The sequence below is a fragment of the Protomyctophum parallelum genome (genome assembly GCF_964188405.1).
Source record: "Protomyctophum parallelum genome assembly, chromosome: 14".
Lineage (NCBI taxonomy): Eukaryota > Metazoa > Chordata > Actinopteri > Myctophiformes > Myctophidae > Protomyctophum > Protomyctophum parallelum.
This window is the reverse complement of record NC_139709.1, coordinates 22,227,426-22,250,406: the sequence shown is the minus strand read 5'-3', so window position 1 is coordinate 22,250,406 and position 22,981 is coordinate 22,227,426. Positions and strand designations below refer to the sequence as shown.

Below are 22,981 nucleotides of genomic sequence, written 5' to 3'. Positions count from 1 at the left end.
CTTTTTTCTTTATCATTTTTTTTTATCCCACGATTTCGTAACCCATTTTTCACCCCTGTGTCAATCAACTAATGTGATCCTGGGCTCTACACACCCTCCGCCAACCTGGGGAGAGCAACGGACTTGAACTCATGCTTCCTTCATGCATGAGTGTCCAAGTTGCTCCTTTACACCTGACAGGGGGGAGTTTCCCTGGTTGGACGTAGCGCGTGGAAGGAACACGTTATTCCAACCAGTTCCTTTCCCCTCCATCAGGCGCCCCGGCTGGCCAGGGGGAGGCAGTTTAGAGACCAGGATTACTGCATGTTTTTTGTGAGGGTACCTACCCTAGGGGACACGGGGAGAACAAGAACATGCAAACTCCACACAGAAAGGCCCTTTCACCAACCCCGCCTCGGGTATGGGCACTGATGACACAGAGGAGGAAACACGCCGCCAGCACCCACAGCGTCCCGAGCGGGAATCGAACCCAGGACCTTCTAGCTGTGAGGAAACAGCACATACATGTGTCTTAAATCTAATAATTTCAACCTGAATTGCAAAACTGACTGACCCTAGATTATTTGTTCCTTTGATAAAAATTGATACCCTCCAGGGATATATCTTTGTGTCCTTAATCTACCTCTCACTGCAAGTTTTCAGTCCTCTCAGGCCCTAATCCGACAGTCCCAGAAATCCGTATTACAAGAATAATCAATAGTTCTCACCTCTGGGTCAGTGGTGCAGAAGGAGTGTGTGTGTGTGTGTGTGTGTGTGTGTGTGTGTGTGTGTGTGTGTGTGTGTGTGTGTGTGTGTGTGTGTGTGTGTGTGTGTGTGTGTTTTGAAGACAGTGTCCCATTATTCATACCTTCATTTACTATTGAATATTTAAATATAAGGCAACTAGGTGAATAAGATGTGGAGAGAAGATGTTGTTTTGTCTCCACTTGCACAACCTCTCAGCGTTCGCAATTTATCATGATACTAATTCATGCAGATGTATGGGGGTGCCATTCATCTATTGACCGTTTTTTTGTTTTTGTTTGTTGGTTTCTGTTTGCAGCGATTGAGTTAATGGGGTAATGAGATCAGCCTGGTGTGAGAGTTGACATTGAGTCGATAACCCCACACTGTTTGCTGACAAAACATCCAGGAAGTCATGCCAGGCCAGTCCAGGCCCAAAACCAAGCTATCTTTGTGGATGGTCATTTTGGGAGATTCGTGGACAGCGTGGCAGCTCTAGGACAGCGCTAATGAGTGTTTTAGAGAAGGAGACTAGCTTTAAACTTCTCTGGGCTACACCTGCAGCACAACACCCTCTCTAATTCATGTGCAACTCCAGTGGTTCTTGACCTGGGGTCTGGGGGCCACCAGGTGTCTTTCAGAGGGATCCGGGGGTCACCAGCTAAATGTATGATGTTGGCCTTTTGCCTGGGGCCTTGGGGTGCCAGAGATAAGAATCGTATCAAATGGGGGTCCATGCAGATCATATTGGGAGTCCTTGAAATTAAGGTTAATAATCTCTGTGCTAGCCAAATTCTTTCTGGTTGTACTTGACATATGGCCCTTCCACGAAACACAGAACTAATTTGACCTCAAAGTTTTAAGGCAATCTAAAAAGATTTAAAAAGCACCCAGGCAAAACGCCAACAAAGCAATGTAGTATAGGATTTAGGGTCATCAGCATCCAGTGCAGATGTCACGAAGGCATCAGGAGAGGCTAATCACAAAACGCGTAATTTAAGATTTGGAGGTCAGCTAAGAACAGAGTTAAGTAGTTCATGGGTTTTCCCAGGACTGAGGAGGATGGCCACTGCAAAATTAGTACCCTAGAGGCAAGACACTGGCAACTTGTCTTCAATATATTCTTCATCCATGTAAACAAAATGTTTGAAAATAGCGTGGCATCACAGTATGCACAAATTACTTTCATAATTTCAGCTAATTTAGCTCTCCATGTCATTTTGACCTTTACAGGACCTTCTGTTTTTATAGCAGAATGAATACCTCCTCTAATAAGGAATTTACATGGCATATCATTTAGAAACCACTGTGGGTGACCGATCATGTCCATTTACTGGTAAGGGAAATACTAGACCAGTGTTTGGTCAAAGTGGAAATAGTATATAGCATGTTTAAAAAAAGGGGAAAAAAGGGAAATACCAACAAAAACTCCCTCCATGGTAAAGGTCTCTGTTTCTCCCGTCTCATGTACAATGTTTTTTTTTCTGACATGGTAGGGCATTTCATTTGAAAGGGATGGGGGAATTCTATATAAGCCTACGACTCAAACAACTTCTCTCAGTATTCACTCAAATCCCATGATGCTTTTCTTACTGAACATGGTGCGGTGATTACAGAGAATCATAACAAACTTCAACTTGCCCCTCTTGAACATGTGTTCTTTGAGATGTAAACAAACAAACAAAGAAGCTCCACACCATTGTTGACGTGCACTGGTAGTAAGTTAACTAAAGTCTGTATGTCTGCAGTTCTACATTTACATTCATTTTACCACCTACCTACTTATTAAAACCTGTTTTACAAGAGGCACCTGTCTAGACAGACGGCAGCACAGGGAACAAATCCAAAGTAAAAACGGATATGCCTACTTTCAGTGACACCAAATGCAATGACAAACCTACGTATGACCATTTTTTTTAATCGCTTAACATGTTCCAAAAAAACTAAAAGAAGTCCATACAGAAAGAGTCCAGGCATGCTGTCAGGGAGGTTGCTCTGTATCTTTTATATTTAGTTATATTTTGATATAGTCTGTGATTAAGACAGGCTTTTATTTTCAGCCTCTTTGAATTAATTACTTTACTGGCGTCAGTTTATGCTTGGCAACCATGTTAGTAAAATGGACTAATTTTTACTTCGATTTTTTTAAACACAGTTAAGTGAATTTTGGTTAAGGCCATGGGATGTTTGAATGGGAACATTTCTTTATGACCCAGGGGGTGTGGTTTTCGGTACTCTATATGCAGTTAATATGTTCTTCTTTTTTAGAGATAAAAGTAGTGGTACCATGGGTTGATGCCAAACCAATGAAAGATCTTGACTCAAATCAGTAAATTGAATCAATGTTCTGACTAATATTTTGGGCTCACACACAGGAAATGGCTGTTGTCCCACTTGAACGAGGCACTATTACCGGTAATAAGGTTCCTGAATTACTAAGCAAGAAATTATATGGTTAACACATAACAAAAGTCTTAGCACCTATTTTGAAGTCTGTTGAAAGGCCATTCATGTGTCTCAACTGGGACAAATATTCTTCACCAAGTACATTACATGGCTGAGAGTCTATGCTGTTATTTAGATGCCAATGTTACTTAAAATGAACCATGTTTGTTCAAACTTTAAAATATTAAATACAAGTGATTGTAAAGGTGAATATGGATCAATTGCATTGCATCCAATGTGCATTTAAAAGTTTTCAAAAGTTGTTTTAATTTGTATATCAGCACAGATCAAATAAAGTATAGTTATATTGAAGTGAACAATCACTCCAAACTCCAAAAAAAAAAAAGAGATACCAGAGTGCCCATGTAATAAGTAGCTAGAATAATGCATTTGGAACATGTGAAGTCTATTACAAAGAGATAATTAGTTCAAGCTCAGAAAGACATTCTGTTCCAAACAACCAATAAATAAATGTATGAATTAATTTGTCAACCGAGTTCCAGGCAGTACATCATGATCAAAGTATCGGTTCTTTGGTTTCCAGGTTTGGGAGGGTTCAGGTTCAGGTTTATTTGTCATTTGTATAGATACAGAGTATACATACAATGAAATTTATTTTGCTCAGAGCACTCTCAGTCTTACATACACAGGACATAAACAAACATCTATAGTGCAAGAAAAGACAAAAACAGGAAAAGAAAAGTGCAAGTGAAGTGAAGTGCAATACAGTTCAAGGTCAGCTGTTCAGCAGCCTGACTGCCTGGGGGTAGAAACTGTTACTGAGACGGGTGGTACGAGATTTGATGCTCTGGTAGCGTTTTTTGGAGGGGAGTAGTTTGAACAGGGTATTTGCGGGGTGGCTGGTGTCTTCCATGATGTTATGGGCTTTTTTCATACAGCGAGTGGTGTAGATGTTATGGAGACTGGGTCATTCTGTAGTGCCGATGATTTTAGCTGCTGTTTTAATGGTCCTCTGCAACCTCTTGCAATCCTGAGCGGTCGTGTTACCGTACCACACTGTGATACAGCCAGTTAAGACACTTTCAATTATACAGCGATAAAAGTTCACTAGTCCTTTTGTACTTAAGCCAAATTTTTTAAGGCGCCTCAGAAAGTACAGTCGCTGCTGCGCCTTCTTGAGGATGTACTCGTTGTTGAGTGACCATGTGAATGTGTCTGTGATATGTATGCCCAGGAATTTAAAGTTATGAACTATGTCGACAGATGACCCTTTGATGGAAATGGGGGTGTGGATGCCTTTGGACTTCCTAAAGTCTACAATGATTTCTTTGGTCTTATTGGTGTTAAGTGAGAGGTTGTTGTTATCGCACCATAGAGTTAGATCCTCTATCTCCCTCCTATAGGCCCTCTCATCACCGTCGGTTATTAGTCCGATCACTGTGGTATCATCCGCAAATTTAATTATGATGTTATTCTCGTATCTGGCGACACAATCAAACGTAAACAAGCTGTACAGCAGAGGACTGAGGCAGCAGCCTTGGGGCGCACCGGTTCTGGTGAGAATTGTGGATGAGCTTCTCTCTCCTATGCGAACACACTGGGGCCTACCCGTCAGAAAATCAAATAGCCAGTTACAGATGGAGCTGCCCACACCAAGGCCAATGAGTTTCAACACTAATTTAGATGGTACAATAGTACTACTTATAATCACAATTTGCTGGATTTTCCTATAGGGATGACATAAATTATGATTTAACAGTCTTAGGGAGATCCCCAAGATGGTTTGCTGAGCCTGAAACAGTTGTGATAAAATAATGTTTTATGATTGTCAATTTGTCAGAGCTCATTGAGTTGACTCTCAGCTCAGAGCCGCAGAGCTTAACTTTCTATTGGCTTACTTATTTGGATTCCATTTTAATTGTGACCAATAAGCTCATTGCTTGGCCCAGATAACGGGCCTGATGAAGGTCCTCTCAGGAGAAAGAGAATTCAGGATGAGGGCAACCAGGGAGAGATAAGTAACCAGGTCTATGAAAACAAGCTATAGGCAACATGAGCACTTTATAAACTGATATGCATCAGGTTTTTTTAAATAGTCAATCTACAAGCTCACAATGTGCTTGTAGATCTATACTTGAAAAAAGGTCCATATTTGGAATATTTTCAAAACATTTTAACACAAAATTTTTTTCCAGCCTCAGATTTTGTTGGGGGCACAACATAGCGCAGCCAAGCATTTGATCTGAGGTTGAGAGAGTTTTGGACGAGTTCAAATTTAGAACAAATGTAAAGTGGGAGATTACCAGGAATGGCTTTATAAGTGAGAATATACCGATGTACAGTAGCAACCTGCGAGATGTTAAGGAGTACCAACCCACTAGGCGTAGGCCTATAGAGTACAGTGATGAGTCCTATTATTAGTCCCTTTATATAGGGGGAGTTTGTTATGAACCTAAATGCAGCATGAAACAAGGGGTCAAGTTTGCTCAGAGTTGAGGAACTAGCAAAACGGTAGACAGTATCCCCATACTCGAGCTGCTACAGGAAGAGTCCTGTAACCAGCTTTTTGCGAGAAGCATTAGAAAAGCAGGACTCAGCGGGAACTTAAGGCTTTTTTGCCAAGGCATCAATGTGGTGTTTGAAGTTTAACTTCACCCAAATCCCAAGATATTTATACAACTCAACCCATTCCAGAGTGGTGATGTTTGGGGGGACATTTATATTCTGCTATTTGGAGAAAATAGCATGGCCTTGGCTCCGCATTTGGCCCGCGGGGCGCCAGTTGAATATAACTTAGAATCTTATGTGCATCAAGAATGAGTTTAACCTGAGTCGATACTTGGCCCTCCAGAATCTTAGCCAAGGCTGAGAGTTTAGAGATAGGCCTGCAGTTATTGACATCACAGAGGTCGCCAGCCTTGAGAATGTAGGGGTCCTTGACTTAAAAACAGGTTTCCTCCGCTAGTGGAAGCAGCATGTATGCTCGTTTTGGTGCTAAATCTAAATCAACTGTATCCAGCATGGCTTCGGCTACAATTAGCAAACCGCCTGCTAGCCAGCAGGCTATGGGCTCTCGAGACACAGTTGAACCAGCATCTCTCCAGGAGGAACCATATTGGCCTCCGGCTTCCCTGGCCCGCTCATGGTGGTGGTACCATGGACGATGAGGAGCCCCTCGAAGAACTCCCTTCCTACTCTCTCTGACTTTCCGATGGAGAAGGTGAGCTCGACGAGCACTTGGGGACCTCGACCCCGATGTCGAGGTCCCCCGCTGATCACAGTCCTCAACGAGGAAACCACCCACCAGCAGCCGCAGACGATGTGGCTCTCAAGGCTATCCAGGCCGCTGCTCCAATACAGCTAGCACAGCACGAGGACGAGTTCCTGGACATGTTCATGAAAGTGGCACTCAAGTGCAACCGTGAATGGCCGCAGGCCCCACCAGCCAGACCTCAGGGTCTCCAGTGGCAGGGACTCGAACAACAGGCGGCCCCCCAGGGCAACAAAACCATTCTACCCTACGTCCAGGGTTTCATGGAATTTTTTACTCTGACAATTGGTCCTACTTTCCAGGACCAGCCACCACGTCGCAATGCTTTTGCCCTGGACACAGATAACCCAGAGACCGCGGGCCTCACGGGTATCCCGGAGATAGACCGCTTCATGGCGGGCTACCTCATGAACCCAAGAAAGCCACGTTGTCCCCCAGCAGGCAGAGCAGCAACTTTTCCTGACTCCAAGGACAGAGACGCTTCTAATAATTTACGCGTATTTGATGTCCATAGCCAGAACCCTGAATGCAGAAGCCTTGCTTCAGGGCTCTGACTATTCTCCTGGAGACAGCTGGGGACGATGTTTCAACGACGAGGCTAAGAAGCTCATCAGAACAGATACAGAAGCCCTGGGCAAGGCCATGACACTCTGCATCATCCAGGAGAGAACTAGATGGCTGGACGTCCTCCCCATGACGGGGATAATCCGCTCCACCCTTCTGGATCGTCCCATTGCCCCCGAGACGGGCATGGCCCCAGCAGACCTCTTCCATGGAGGCACGGCTGAACTCATTGCTTCAGGTGAGCAGAGCAGACGCAACGCCAAGGTGCTTAGTCAGCACCAAGAGCCACCACCACCGCCACAACGTCAAGCTACAGCCCACCAAAGGTGCCAACCGTGTCAAACTGGAAGTTCCGCTCCGAGCGTGGACAAGGACAGACACAGAACAGGACTCCGCCACCCGCAGGGTGTTTCAAAATGGTGACAGCAACATCCTTACTGAATTCTCCCCACCAGTATCGACCTGAACGATGCTTACTTCCAGTCCTACAGGTTGCTGAGGAGTGCAGGGATCACTCTTAAATCCTGCCCTAGCCCTTGACCCAAGGGGTCAAGTGGTCTAGTGAATTTAGGCCCGAATGGGTGGGCCTAGAGCATATAAGGCAGCCCAAGTCTGTCGGGTCCTTACATAAGAATGAGGCCATTGGGTCAGGGACCCGGTGGACCTCGACCTTTCACCTTAACTCCACTGGGCCGGTGGCCTGGTGGCATGTTTATGGTCCCGTTACTTCTGTATGGGGCGTAGTTACCGTCTGTGACGTGTGCAGCCCCGGGATTGGGTCTCTGGTAATAATGAAGTGAGTGTATGGATTCTCCTATAGCAAGCAAATGGGAGCGTTGCACTATTCTCAAATAACTGGAGGTATTGGCAGAAGGAAAGTATCAGAATGAGCGTGCGTGCACAGGGACAAATTAGCCATTGGGCCAGTGGGGCCGTGGCCCAGGGGCCCTTGGCTCTCAGGGGCCCTTCGGGTGAAATTGGACCGTGAGGTATTAGGTTTGACACCCTGAAAGGCCCTTCATTGGCTGTTAATTTTGTTAAAAAAGAAGATAAAAACACGGAAAAACACGAAAATGTCACACGTACGCGCGCTATGGGGGCCCTGCAAATATTACCGGCCCAGGGGCCCTTGTGCACGCACAGGGACGGATTAACCCCTGTTAATCCGTCCCTGTGCGTGCACAGAGGGCGCTTTATACCCGGAGGACGGGTGCGTCCTGCCACACAAGACCCTATATATAAATATTAGTAATGTGAGTTTATAAAGATGTATTTTCTGTCGATAGCCTCAGGAGATGCTATCCCACCATAGCAAGCAAATGCTCGCTTGCACTATTTACATAACCACGGTTATTGCATAACCTCCAGTTTTCTACAGTCACCCAGATTTGACCAGAAACGAACAATGAACAATATAACACATACCCTTCACAAAAAGTTGTCAACATTATTATTTTGTGTTATGCGTGGAGGACATCATGATGAAAACATGTGGCAACCAGTTCAAAATCATATTTTAAAGTTGGAAAATCGGTCAGATTTGATTTCAAGGGGTTAACTCAAAGGCGACACTGCCATCTAGCGTTGTATGACGTGAATTGCTATAAATAAATCATTAGTAAAACACCAAGAAACATCGAAATAAACACGTCAACGTGTGTATTTTATAGTTATATTTTTGTTTTACAAATGTATCATCTCAATTTATCCTTTTCATAAGAGACAACCAGGCCTTAACGACAAAGATCAACATGTCGACTAAAGGCAAATTTTAACTTGTATTGATTATTTTGATTATGCCTAGTATTGGGACACCTTAGTTGCCAGGCAGTTGTAGTCATTTCAGATAAGTCGATTGACAGTCCCGTCAACGACATAGAGGTCTACAGTCAGTACAGTGCATACGGAAGTTGCCTGCAGCCTCGTAAACTTAACCAGTCCTCAACGCACGCTGTCGAAGGTTAGTCATTCATTTCAAAACGTTCTGACAATCTGGCCAGGGATATTTTGAGCGTGTTTGATTGTCATCTAACCATGAATTGAATGCACTGGGAGGCTGGGAGCACAGAGGAGGCAGAGCATCCATCCTGGCTAGCAGTTAGCTCAGCTGGCGTACATGGCTAACAGGGGTTCGGCTGTGTGAACAATAGAGCTACTAGTACTGATCTCTGTCTCTCAGTGAAAACCAATGATGAGGCATTAATGCAAAAAAGCTGCACCTGCATGACTGCAAGCCGATGACAGTCTGTCAGCCATTCAATTTGCATCAATGTGGATCATATAATATTAGTGGCAGAGTCTGCGTCCTGGATGCCCGCTAACCCCACAGCAACACTATAGCCTAAATTAATAATGCATAGTCACAGATGCCCTCCTGGGTCGATGAGTCACCGCGGCGGATTAAAGGCATTCAGTTTTTGTACTCACCAATTTTCTGCGACTTCAGTTGGAGTCAACTATTGCAGTAGTTGACATGTCCTCTAGTTTCATATCCATTTGAAAGTTCTGGCAGAAAACGTGTATTTGGTCGAATCTCTCCACTTGTGACTTTACCACAAGTTTCCCACGGACCGCATTTACTCCAGTGAGCACTACAGTACACATCATCATGGGGCACACAAATCGACAGGTGTCATTAATTACCCAGGCCCGCACCAACGGAACGGACCCCATAGGCTATGCTATGGGATTGGGGTCTTGATAAATAAAGTAGAAAGTGGAGTGGAGTAGAGTAGAAAGTAAATTAATAAGTAGAAAGTAGAATAACGTGTTCCTTCCACGCGCTACGTCCAACCAGGGAAACTCCCCCCTGTCAGGTGTAAAGGAGCAACTTGGACACTCATGAAGGAAGCATGAGTTCAAGTCCGTTGCTCCCCCCTTGTCCCCCATATATGGGGACTAGGTTGGTGGAGGGTGTGTAGAGCCCGGGATCACATTAGATGATTGACACAGGGGTGAAAAATGGGTTACAAAATCGTGGGATAAAAAATATATTAATACAAATAAAGTAGAATAATAAGTAAGCATCTTGATAAATAAAAGTTAGACAGCTATGGGCCGGCCATAGCTGTCTAACTTTTATTTATCAAGATGCTTTTATTAATTTACTTTCTACTCCACTGCATCTGAGAGTCGTATAGTATAATATACAACTGTACTTTACACTCCACAATTTGACAGCTTTAGTTCCTTTGCCAATTTAGATCATGATTATAAAACAAATTTACCACTTACTTTACTTAACTGTTTAACATATAAATCGGCGAAAACCAATAATTTTCTTCACCAATGTGTTTGTAAAGGTGTCTATAGTACTACTAACATCCCACATTGGTTTCTATTCAACCACCCTAGGGGAATTTTTGACAGCTGCTGAAAGTTGGGGTACCACTAGCCCCTCCGTAAAGCTTTTCGTAAGTTTGGACTGCTTTACATAGGGTGCCTGTGCAGTCATTTACCGCACGCTCTATGGTAGGCAGATGTACATACCCTCCGTTCAGGCCCTTTTCTGAAGTTTGGACTGCTTTACATAGGGTGCCTGTGCAGTCATTTACCGCATGCTCTATGGTAGGCAGATGTACATACCCTCCGTTCAGGCCGTGCTGCGGCCTGGTGGTGGTGGTGGTGAGATGTTTCAAAATATGCATAAAGCGGCTATTCAGTATTTAAGTCTGACGTCATTTTGTAGTGCTACGTTACGTCCGGGTCCAAGTGGCACCAGCTCCCGTCCGCATCTCATTGTAAATAGAATGGAAGAGCGCATCACCGCATGCCTGGCTGACATCTCACAGTGGATGTCCTCCAACCACCTCAAACTGAACCCAGACAAGACTGAGCTTCTCTTCTTCCCAGCTAAGTCCTGCCCTATGCGGGAGCTAACTATTTCCGTAGACAACGCCCTGGTAACGTCTGTCCCAACAGCCAGGAATCTTGGTGTTGTCCTGGACAGTCAGCTCTCAAAACTCACATCACAGCTGTCACTCGATCCTGTAGGTTCACACTCTATAACATACGACAAATTAGACCGTTCCTCACCCAGGAATCAGCCCAGCTCCTAATCCAGACAACAGTCTTGTCAAAACTCGACTATTGTAACTCCCTCCTTACTGGCCTACCAGCATGTGCACTTAAGCCTCTCCAGCTGATCCAAAATGCCGCAGCTCGCTTGGTCTTCAACCAGCCAAAATTCTCACATGTCTTCCCCCTGCTCCGCTCCCTCCACTGGCTCCCGGTCGCTGCCCGCACAGAATACAAAACTCTGATGCTGGCATTCAAAGCAACCAAAGGTATGGCTCCCCCATATCTTGCAAGTATGATCGAACCCTACAAACCCCCACGCGCACTCAGATCAGCCAACGCAGGGAAGCTGGAAGTACCCTCACTAAAAACGCCGGGACAACGCTCCACACGTCCCAAACTCTTCTCCCTTCTGGCTCCAAAACGTTGGAATGCACTTCACATTGCAGTCAGAACTGCAGCATCACTCCCAATCTTCCGCCGTAGTCTGAAAACCCACCTTTTCAGACTCCATCGTGGCCCATAGCACTTACCCCACCCCCTTAGATAGCATTTCTGTAGACTTAGATAGCATTTCATACAGACTTATAGCATGTTATGTAGACAGCACTATAATTGCATTGTATGTAGTCATAGCACGTCATAGTACATATGTATAGCATAGTAGTATAGATGTATAGTTTATATGTATAGCTTCATTATATAGATATTCCACTGTTACTTTCTTAGCTTGCGCATGTTTCTTGATAAATGTTTTTATGTGATCTATTCCCATGCTTTTTTTGTTCTTGCTTAATGTAAGTCACTCTGGATTAAGAGCGTCTGCTAAATGCCTAAATTGTAATTGTAAAGAATATCTAAACGCGTGAATCTTTTTACAATGACGTTATTTTTCAGAAAGGAAGCCATTGAGGGTTAAAATGGGTCTTAATGCTTCCAACTCGAGTAGAATTATTAATGTTATGTACAAGTGTCCATGACAACAAAAATATATGATGTCGAGACAATAAAGACTAATATTATTACTACCATTTGCTCTGTAAAATATTTCGGGGGCATATTTAGAATGTGTGCAGGCTTGAGTATGTTGAATCTAGTTTGCATTAATGAGGATTTAGTTGACACAATAAAATAAAATGGCGATAGTATTCCATGTGGGGCAGACGGCCTGTCACAGCCAGATTTGGGAGAGCAGCGCAGCTTTGTTGTTGTGAGGAAAGCGGTAAAATGAGACTTTTGAGGTTGTTTTCTTCTCAGATTTAGTCAGACGGAGCGTCACAGTATAACTCTATGGGGACACAAAAGCGACACAAAAGTAGGACCCGGAAGTATCTCAGGAGTGGGTGCTGCTCACGTCACAGCTAAAATACTGAATAGGAGACAACAGAAACGTTTCTCACTTCCTTGACTTCCTTATTGACTTCCCATTGTACCGTACCGAGAGTGGCTAGCTGCGCATCCCTACGTTCCTGCCTCTGATCTGCTCTGTCTCAGCTAGCCAGTCTCGGTGTGGGAGGCGGTACAATGGGAAGTCAATAAGGAAGTCAAGGAAGTGAGGAAGAGAGAAGCCAAAACGGTCAAACAAAAATAAATTTCTCTTTTGAAACATCTCATCACCACCACCACCAGGCCACAGCACGGCTTGAACGGAGGGTATGTACATCTGCCTACCATAGAGCTTGGGATAAATGCATGCAGGGACCCTACGTTAATATCCTCTGACTACTAGTGTTCATTACTGCTGTGCTACTCACTCTGTCTCTGTTTCTTTGCCCTAGGGTCAAGTCATGTGTCCCTGGAACTATCTTGTGCTATGAAGCAACCCTCGGTGTAACTGAACCACTGGCCCAATCCCCCATGTCCTCTCTTGGTGGCCCGTGGAGTTCCGCTGCCTCCACCTCCATCCCAACAGCCAGTGGTTTTGGTGATGCAGCTGCCATGTCCACAAGCCAGTGCCCCGAGCAGGCCGCCTTGGCCTCGGACCGCTATGCTAGAATCATCCTGGCCCAGATGAACAAGATGCGGCTTCGGACGGACTTCTGCGACGTTGCACTCAGGATCGGGGAGCGAGTCTTCAGGGTTCACAGGCTGGTGCTCGCAGCCAGCAGCCCCTATTTCTCTGCTTTGTTCTCTGGGGGAATGAGTGAGGTTGACATGGAAGAGGTGCAGATCCTGGGGGTAGAGGCGGAGGTCTTTGAGGTGCTGTTGGACTTCATATATACAGGTCCACACTTTATGTCATTGTAAATGTCTTTGCCTGCAAAGTACCATGTTCATCCATTAATCATAGTTTTAATGTGATACATAAAATCTCAGTGTTCCAGTGTAATGCACTTGTATTAGGTGATTACCTTTATGCTATGATGATGAAACACTGAGTCATGACGCCTCCATCCATAGGTCATGCTTTTCCTTTAACTTGCCACCCGCTTGTATATGCCAATTCCAAACAAAGATACAAAATTTGATGGTGTTTTGTGGATTTTTTTATTACACCATTTTTATTACCCTATAAGACTACGTTTTTTTTCCAATGGAAATATCCTAAAAAACAGGTCGTATTATAATCGAGGACTAGACTATTTGACTATGTGATTTTCCAACAAATTAGTCTTGAAAATTTTCGTCTTATAATCAGAGTCGTCTTATATTCGGGACAATACGTTATTACTGAATCAGCTTTTTCCATTCAGGTATGATCAGTGTGACAGTGGAGAACGTACAGGAGATGATGGTAGCAGCAGACATGCTGCAGCTGAGTGAAGTGGTGTCCATCTGCGGAGAGTTCCTCAAAGGTCACATGGACCCCTCTAACTGTGTGGGCATCTACCAGTTCCTGGAGCAAATTGGCTGCATGGACATGCTGGAGTTCTCTGAGAACTACATCTGTGTTAACTTCCTGGAGGTACGGAAGTATGTTGGTTCTCCAACTTATTGCTAGTTCAGATCTCTTTGCTGTGTTTTTGCGCTGTGCTGTCGCTTTGGTATGTACAGTAATCTAGATTAAAGCTTGATGCCGGTCAATAGAGAGTCCTATGTTCAGCAAGAGTGTCCTTGTGTGCTCCACCACTACCTATTAGCTCTGTGTTGCATGTCGGCAGTGACTCCTAGGAGGTAGGGCAACTGCAGCAGCTGTCTGGAAAGGTTCTCGGTTGGATACTCGGCTCTTCCTGGCTTTGTGTTGAGCTGTCCTTGAGCAAAACACTGAACCCCTAATAACTGCTTCCGGTTGGTGACTTACATTGTTGCCACTTGCCTTGTGTGAATGTGGATGTCATTGGGTGAATGTAGCGCTTTTTGTAAAGTGCTTTGAATAAAGGCACTATAGAAATGCAGACCCATTTGCATCACCATTCACCAGTCCTCTCTCTAGAGGCGTTAGCCCCTCCTGTACAGCTTTTATCTCCACACGTCTCAATATTTGCCATTGACAATGAAAGGAGAAATTAGGTAAAATGTCTGCTAAATGACGTAAATCTTGTCCCTACTGCTCCCCATACTCCCAAATCTTGTCCCCACACGTCTCATATTTGCCATTGACAATGAAAGGAGGAATTAGGTCAAATGTCTACCAAATATGACGTAAATCTTGTACCTACGGCTCCTCACACGTCTCAATATTTGCCATTGAAAGGAGTAATTAGGTAAAATGCCCGCCATATATGACATAAATCTTGTCCCCACACGTCTCATATTTGCTATTGACAATGAAAGGAGAAATGAGGTCAAATGTCTGTAAATATGACGTAAATCTAACCAACCTATCGCATCAATTCAGTTGTTCATGTGATACATAAATTCAGTTGTTCATGAGATGATGTATGATGATGTATAATGAAAGAGCGCCCCTCACTTCACACGGGTGTGATTTTTTTTAATGAGGATTCACTGAGTTTGAAAGGTGCAATAGATCATATTCGCATGACAGATATTTTGGCACTTTGCATTAAAAAAGCAGGGTGGCAACGGGGTGGCATTTCATTAACTTAATGGCAAGATGGCTGCCATGTGAATATTGTTTATGTCTGCCCCTGTTCTTACTGAAAGCCTGTCGGCTGGCCTCTCCTAGGTGTGCGTTACTGATGAGTTCCGGGGCCTCTCAAAGGACCAGCTGGTTAAGTTGCTCGGCAGCGAGGAGCTCAGGATTGAAGATGAGTACCAGGTCTTCACAGCCGCCATGGACTGGGTTCTCCATGATGTGACCAAGAGGAAGAAACATGTGGTGGAGGTATTGGAGCCAGTCCGTTTCCTCCTGCTGTCCCCACAGAGGCTCTTCAAGTACATAGAAGGTGAGAAGAACATGAGCAGCGTGAGTTGTGAATTGGGCTATATAAATAAAGTGGATTGGATGTTTATAAATGGTGATTTTCTAGTTTATTGTTTATATTTTTGCTGTCAGGCAGAAACCTTGTATCTCCATATTTCAACTTTTTATGTCCCCCCCCCTCCCCGCAATTGAATGCCCTACTTTGTCATTATTATATTGAGTTTTTGTTTTTAAATAAATTGAAAGTGTTAACAAGATTTTGTGATTAAATAATAACTACATTGGATCCATTGAACACAGTTTTACCCAACATGACGTGTTGTAAGCAATAAGAATAATGAATGTAGCTTCACTGTACTCTCTTTTGCTCAAATACAAAGGCGTTATGGACTTCAGCCTCCGGGTGGCTCTGCAGACTCTGCTCAAAGAATACACCGAATCTCCCAAGGAAAATAAGATGTTTGGGATGTTTCAGCCGACCAAGATGAGACCCAGGAGGAAAGCCAGAAAGTTCCTTTACGCCATTGGTACTGTGGCCTAAGCATCTCGCCTTAACTTCTATAAGTGAGCTGTTCAGGTTAACTGAATACAAATGTATTTTAACCACTTAAGCTGTATTTTATGCTTCGGCGTACGGCAAAACGAGCTCACAACGCGTCACATCGTGACGCGCTGTGAGCTAGTAGATCGACTAATGTTATTTTCACCTACTGTAAATGACACATTCAAAATAAAAGTTATTGAAAATAAATCACACCTGTGTGAAGTGAGGGGCGCTCTTATAATCATATCATTCTGGCCAATCACAATTTGTGTCCTCACTTTTCCGTCTTCACTTTTCTGCCCTCACTTTTAGCTCCAATATGTACTTTGCTCAGCCAGTCAAATCAGCCAGTCACCGCTATGGGGTAATGATCAGCCAATCACAAGCCATGTTTGTGTTCACACAAACACGGAAAACTGGGCATAGGAGGGGCTTGCGCCCCTCAAAACCATTTGTAAGACACACTCTATGAGATGGCTAACTATATATTGTAAAACACATGATCTATTGATTATTTATTATGTGTAAAAGTACAATTAACCCTGCATCCAACTACATAACGCACTACACAAACTCAGAAACGGTTGTGTGGTTTTCCCGTATGGCAGGAGGCTACACGCGACTGCAAGGCGGCCGGTGGAGCGACAGCCGGGCTTTGAGCTGTGTGGAACGCTTCGACTCCTTCACCCAGTACTGGACCACCGTGTCCTCCCTGCACCAGGCCCGCAGCGGGCTGGGGGTTGCCGTACTGGAGGGGATGATCTACGTGGTGGGAGGTGAGGTTCTACCCAAAAGATATTATTTGGGGCTTTGCTGCCGTTATTGGATAGGACCGTTGAGAATGACAGGAAACGGGGAGAGAGATGGGGAGTGACACTGTGACATGCAGCAAAGGTCGTCGAGCTCGGGAATCGAACCCGCAAGTTGCTGTCAGGCTGCATTGGAGCCCATTATATGGTTTGCACCTTGACCACATTGCCGCCCCCAGTTTAACCACATTAATGAGGCTTGAGTGCTTGAGTAGTGAGTACTAAATGAAATGGATTTAATTAATCTTTCTTTTTTTTCACCAGGGGAGAAAGACTCAATGATTTTTGACTGCACTGAGAGATATGACCCGGTGACGAAGCAGTGGGCGGCTGTGGCGTCTTTGAATTTTCCTCGTTGTGGGCCGGGCGTGTGTCCCTGCCACGGAGCTCTTTATGCACTGGGTAAACAGTGATGCCATGTTTGTGGCCCTTCTCTTTGAAGAACTAAGACCATTTGGCTCTGTAGGTCCTACAGGCAGCTGTAATGAAATGTCAACTCATTCTCCCTCTGTAGGTGGTTGGATCGGGTCAGAAATTGGGAAGACGATGGAACGTTATGACCCAGAGGAGAATAAGTGGGAGGTGATAGGTAACATGGCAGTTCCCCGCTATTACTTTGGCTGCTGTGAGCTACAAGGTATATCATTTTCCGGTGAATATCAATTTGTAATATTTGTACAACTTCGGTTAATAGGGCAACATTTCATGGTGGCAAATGGTGAGTTAGATAATGTCAACTTCTCAGAACGGATCTATAAGCGTCTATGTATATACTTAGTCTACAAAAACAAAAATATATATAGCCATCTTATCTATAGTGAATGTAAAGTGTAAGCATCTAAAATCCTATTTTTATTAAACAAAATTCACAATTTGTCACAACTGTTTACAATTGTGAGCTCTTAGAAGTATAGAATGTGGCTTAAATTGTTAACTGCAGTTGTTTGTGGTTAAAAATAACACTTGTCACCTCCCAGGGTTCATTTATGTGATCGGTGGAATCAGCGATGAGGGAATGGAGCTCCGCTCGGCAGAGGAGTACGACCCCATCTCCCGCCGATGGAGAGCTCTGCCCGTCATGGTGACACGCAGAGCCTACGTGGGCGTGGCCTGCCTCAACAACTGCATCTACGCCGTGGGTGGCTGGAACGAGGCGCTGGGGTCACTGGAGACAGTGGAGAAGTACTGCCCTGAGGAGGTAAGAGGTAGCCTGCCTAATACTCTGCCGGCAGGCAATCTTTTTGAGTGGTGCAACCACTCCTACAACCAGCAATGTCCGTGTGTACCTATGTGTATCTGAGCACCAGTATATGACTATTAGTACCAGTAGGGGTGCTGTGCCAGAAACAGAGAGAGATATAGTGCTGCTCTGTTGCCTGCTAATGAGAGAGAGAGAGAGAGAGAGAGAGAGGGAGAGGGAGGGGGAGGGGGGGGGGGGGGGAGAGGAGAGGAGAGGGGAGTTGCAACACTCAGTTCACACGGGTGAGATTTTTTTTTGGCAACGGCATTCGTGTCTGGCTTTAGCCAGGCTAGGTAAGAGGGCCACATCATGAGGCCCCCAAGTAATTCCACCATGGCTTTGTACCCAGAGAACGTCCTATCAAGTAACATACCTTGTCAATTTTGAGTTCCAATTCAGATTCAGCTCACCAGATGGTTTATAGATTTGCTGTTTTTCTCATCTTGTGTTGTGTAGGAGAAGTGGGTGGAGGTGGCACCGATGGCTACGCCGCGAGCAGGGGTATCTGTGTCGGCGGTCAACGGGCTGCTGTATGCCATCGGGGGCAGAGCCTCCAGCAGGGACTTCTCTGCACCAGTGACGGTGGACTCTGTGGAGATCTACGACCCTCACCTGGACACATGGACCGAAATTGGCAACATGATCACTAGCCGCTGTGACGGTGGCTTGGCTGTTCTCTGACAATAGGGCTTGATCATAATGGACAAAATAAAATATCAACATTTTTGACCAAATACCTCTATGGTATTGAGATGGTATCCTCGTCAACCAGCGACGACTCCAGAAAATTGTGCTTGGGGGGACTATGGGGGTGCTGGCTATTTAGAGCGGGGGCTAATAAAGTTTGGTTTGTCAGTCAATTGGGTTTGTGGGGAAGGGGTGCTTAGCGGGGGGCGGGTGACGAGTGTCCACCAGTGTGCCCACCCCTAGCCCCCCCAGCCCCCCATGGAGCTGTTTGTCTGCAATGCGTTGTGAGATTGTAAATCTATTTTCATTTTTAAGTGATCTTTGAAAGTATAAAATAAGGCTTTAAGTGATTAAAGCCAGACAACAGACAACACTTATGCCATGTGACGATATTACCACATATTGATATATTACCCAAACACATTAGAGAGCCTGCAAACTAGTGATAATCTACCAAGACATGTTGATGCCAGAATCTCTCCCTATTTTACTTAAGCAGGTCAAATCAGCAAGATGATACTGTGCTCTATAATACGTAAACTGATGATGACATTGTGGTTCCTTGAGCCCCATGAATGAATCATCCCTTTATCTTTTGTCACTTTTCGCTGCTTTATGAGGGACCATGTTTACCAGCAGTGGTTCAGTCTAGAAAATAGCAGATATACAAGCTCACAGCACATAACTCAGTGTCACACTGAACTGTGAGCTTGTTTTCAGATTGGGGGGGGGGTCCATCACGTCCATGGCCAAATATCAGTTTGGGGGTCCTTGGTATGAACATGTTTGAGAGCTACTGATTTAAGAAGGAATTTGGTCTAAATGCAGTGGTTCTCAAAAATGTTTGTCAATGACTTGACCAAATTGATGCCACAAACCCCCGTTTGACTCCCGTAAGAGATTTGTTAAAAAATAATCTACAATATCACAACGCACACTTGCACCAAGAGGCCACTTTGTAGTACCAGTTTGCACACTGAACCTGCACAATTAGTGGATCTACAAGCTCACAACACATCACAAGCTTGTAGATCAGCTATTTTCAAATAGGAAAATACCTGTTCCTCATCTTGCTGCGGAAGCCCTGGAAACCCCTCGAGAAGCACTGGCTTGAAGGTACTGTATAACAAGTACTAGATAGACTATATAAAACTAAGTACTATCAATCATTACACAATAAATGTGTGGCGGTGTCTGTATCTGCAGGGATCATTCCCTCTGCCTGTATTTTCATATTTTAGTTTTTAGATGTTTCTGGGTGTCAACCTTTGGATAGTAGGGGTGTGTGCTCTGGATAAGGTGCAGCACCTCACAAAACGGTCTGTTTTTGTGGTATATACCGGCAGACTGAGCAACCGTTTTTAAACTCCTGACTTGTATTTATTGTAAAATAAAAAAAAAAATTTAAAAACAGTGCCTTTTAGTGGCTACCCAACACTTCAAACAAGGGAAGCTTGTTTTATCAACTCATTAGAGGCACTAGACCTAACACTAGAACTTTCCACTTTCGAGCTTAATGGAGAAAAGACAGCGGACATATTTAGAATTAGTTTTCCTTGTTTTTTTTTTAATTAATGTTGGCCTTTTAAAACATCTCTTGTATCCTTGTTGGATCATGCAGCTAATCAAATTAACAGCAGTACCTCTTATCAAGTATTATTAATCACTGTCAGATAGTGACATGGGAGCGCCCTAATAATTTAAAGCACAGTATTGTCTCTGCTGATTAAAACAAGCCAGCAACCATTTTCTCAAGTGAATTACACGGTCTAGAGTTCAGTACCCCAAATAAACTTTAAATGTCACATTCAATCTCAAAAGAAAACATCTGTTATTGAAGGGTAAGTTGAACACATAAGATATACAGACCTTTACCTTGGGATAATATACTATTTAATCATAGTATTTCAATCACTACAGTCAAGAGTTCACCATGGAGAGACTGATAAAAGATGTTTAGGAGCATTTAACATAAATAAAGCTTGTGGCCTTGATACTTCATGACACCAAAGTCTAGCATAGAGCTTTTGTCTAGACAGCAAATGATACATTATCAACCATTTGTAACATGAGTCACTTGTGATAAGTTTAGTCCAATGTGTACTTTTTTGTTCTAAGTAGGTAGCGGAGTCAAATTTTTTACCCCAATTTAGTCATGCCGATTAATTCCCCCCAAGCTTAAGACCTACTTTTCCTGCCCAGTACTCCCTACTGACAGGTGACGCCCCAGCCCATAGCATTACATGCAGTGACAATTATCACCAAGCCCTTTTTATGTCAACTTAAATCAAGTGGCAGTTTTTAATATATTTAGATATATTTTTTAGAGGCATGTCAGATGATGCACAGCCTTTGTGATCTACTGGTAGATCGCAATCTACCTTTTGGGCACCCCTGGTATAGACACTTGACAATGCCAAATGTACCATGGTAGATTTGAACCCATGACCTCCATGGTGGGGGGCAGGTACTTTACCACTGCACCATCCAAATGCAGCAGAGTCTTTTCAACTGCTCTAATATACCTTTTCCATCCATCTGTAAGTAAATTAGGGCTTGGGCAATATTTGTATATGCAAATACAGTATTGAATGGTCTCGATGATATACTTTACAGTTCATGAGTAAAAAATATTCCTGTTAAGTGTGCTATTGGGAGACAAATCTAAACTCTCAATAAAACCTCAGCCTAGCCTAGGATAGTTTTAGCATTTTAACAATCTTAAGCCATATTCAAAGTGTTCTAAAATAGCCAATCTACAAGCTCACATCACAACGCATTGTGAGCTTGTACATCTACTATAAAAACATTTGAGGGGGAAATCTTTGCGTATACAGGCATGTCATAAAATAGGGATGCTAGGGGTAAAGTGACTAATTCTGAAGCTCCTTTATCTGTTTCTCAGTGCAGAGCTTCTTCAGTGTCAGTGTAGCCAGCAGCGAGAAAGTGGCAACCAGTGTGAGGACAGTCCGCATGGCTTTGAACCAGCCTGGGTAGCCCGGTAACAGGGTCAAGTCATAATGCAGAGACAGTCCCAGTCCCATGAGAACCACCAGGGCTCCCTCTGTGACATCGTCCCTGCAGAGCAACGCCAGCCAGGCCAGAAGAGACGGCACAACACTGTTTCCCAGATTCTTCCAGTCAGGCTGGGCAGGGCTACCCTCAGGAATGGCAAACCCCCAGCGAGCCCCTCCTAGGAAGGAGACGATGGAGGCTCCATAGGCCACCTGTGCGAAAGCCACTTCTGGGTAGAAGGCCTGTGTGGCAGCCATCAGTAACGGGGCTGCGAGGAAGGGGAGGAGGCCACCGAACCCCAGGTATAAAGCTGGTTTGGGAGCTTGAGCAAGGACCCTCATGTTGAAACTCTCCTTGGCAGCAATGGCAGGTACCCTGTCCCCTCCCTGGGGGGCACTCGGTTGGTTTGTATGGCAGAGACGCGACGTGAGGCAGCTCATCAGAGGCTTCACACTCAACCTGTTGGTGCATGCTAGTTTGGAGACTGTGGAGAGCTGTGATATAGAGGCAATTTTAATGGCCATGGTGGAAGTGACATAATGTTCCTGAGACTTCATTAATAAGCAGTTTGGAGGTCTGACTAGAGGCTGAATGCATCTCCATGCTTGACCCTGGAAACATAAATCAAAACGAAATGGCAGAAGAGACCAAGTAGAAGTTACACACTGAGAACTGGAAACTTAATTAGCCTATATCAACAATGTGTTGAATTAAAGGTATATTCAGTGATTTCACTTAAAAAACCTTAGGTTTCGTTTTTGGCTGTGGGACCCAGCCTTTCGTCCAATCAGGATAGAGAGTCAAAAACGAAACCTAAGGTTTTTTGACCCCCAGGGGTTAACTGGGGACAGGGACGAACTCCTTATATGGCCAGCACACTCTATAGTAGGGAGGATTATCACAACAAAACAAAAAAATAAGTGATATTTGAATTAAGTGAAGTCACTGAATATACCTTTAAGTTTAAAATGATGCTTGATAAAGGGAATTAATTAGGCTCTATCTTCTTACCCGGAGAGTAAAGTGCCGTCTCAATGCAAATGAAATCATTTTCGATCTGGAAAAGAAAACAAACGATTCGGTTAATAACGGGTGAAACTGAAGCATAGACTGAAGCCAGTATATGTTGCCTATTATGCCTAACTACAGCGTAGCTAACATTAAAGATTGCTGACCACCACATTAGTCTTCTAAGGAATCAAGGTTTCCAGCTTATTGTTAACCTTGGGTTTTTATTCTTGAACGTTGAATTAACGCGCAAAGAAGTCAACGGGCTCAGCTACACGTGTTAAGTAGTAGTTGTTGTGGTCGTGGTAGAAGGTCGTTTCGTTTGCCGTCCGTGTCTACCATTCATTCCGTTCTGTGATCGATTGATTTGTTTAGTTCCTCTTTCACCAAATCCGTTCTGATATCGATTGGTTTTCCTGACAGAATTGGG

General features: G+C 44.2%; 2 protein-coding genes across 4 annotated transcripts; one reads left to right on the top strand and one right to left on the bottom strand.

Moving 5' to 3' along the window:
* Positions 1 to 8,829: 8,829 nt before the first annotated feature.
* Positions 8,830 to 20,311, top strand: ipp (intracisternal A particle-promoted polypeptide). The gene is made up of 10 exons (XM_083782069.1): positions 8,830 to 8,924; positions 12,760 to 13,205; positions 13,675 to 13,886; positions 15,051 to 15,270; positions 15,629 to 15,775; positions 16,401 to 16,568; positions 16,866 to 17,003; positions 17,116 to 17,238; positions 17,579 to 17,799; positions 18,298 to 20,311. The coding sequence occupies exons 2-10, from the start codon at positions 12,839 to 12,841 to the stop codon at positions 18,520 to 18,522; spliced, it is 1,821 nt and encodes a 606-aa protein (XP_083638195.1). The 5' UTR covers positions 8,830 to 8,924; positions 12,760 to 12,838; the 3' UTR covers positions 18,523 to 20,311.
* Positions 20,312 to 20,460: 149 nt separating this feature from the next.
* Positions 20,461 to 22,906, bottom strand: LOC310870768 (transmembrane protein 69-like). Of its 3 annotated transcripts, none has more exons than XM_083782072.1 (3): positions 22,719 to 22,906; positions 22,555 to 22,600; positions 20,461 to 22,154 (listed from the first exon to the last, which is right to left on the bottom strand). In XM_083782072.1, exons 2-3 carry the CDS (start codon positions 22,591 to 22,593, stop codon positions 21,402 to 21,404), a joined length of 792 nt encoding a protein of 263 aa, XP_083638198.1. In that variant the 5' UTR covers positions 22,594 to 22,600; positions 22,719 to 22,906; the 3' UTR covers positions 20,461 to 21,401. The 3 variants fall into 3 exon arrangements, with proteins under 3 accessions (XP_083638198.1, XP_083638197.1, XP_083638199.1); XM_083782071.1 differs by having other exon boundaries at positions 22,767 to 22,906; XM_083782073.1 differs by having other exon boundaries at positions 20,461 to 22,037; positions 22,767 to 22,906.
* Positions 22,907 to 22,981: the final 75 nt, after the last annotated feature.

Coding starts and splice junctions, on each gene's coding strand:
- ipp (XM_083782069.1), top strand. CDS start 12,839: ATGTCCTCTCTTGGTGGCCCGTGGAGTTCCGCTGCCTCCACCTCCATC. Junction 15,271..15,628: donor GCTCTTCAAGTACATAGAAG/GTGAGAAGAACA, acceptor TCAAATACAAAG/GCGTTATGGACTTCAGCCTC. Junction 15,776..16,400: donor AAAGTTCCTTTACGCCATTG/GTACTGTGGCCT, acceptor CCCGTATGGCAG/GAGGCTACACGCGACTGCAA.
- LOC310870768 (XM_083782072.1), bottom strand. CDS start 22,593: ATGATTTCATTTGCATTGAGACGGCACTTTACTCTCCGG. Junction 22,155..22,554: donor GACGGCACTTTACTCTCCGG/GTAAGAAGATAG, acceptor TTATGTTTCCAG/GGTCAAGCATGGAGATGCAT.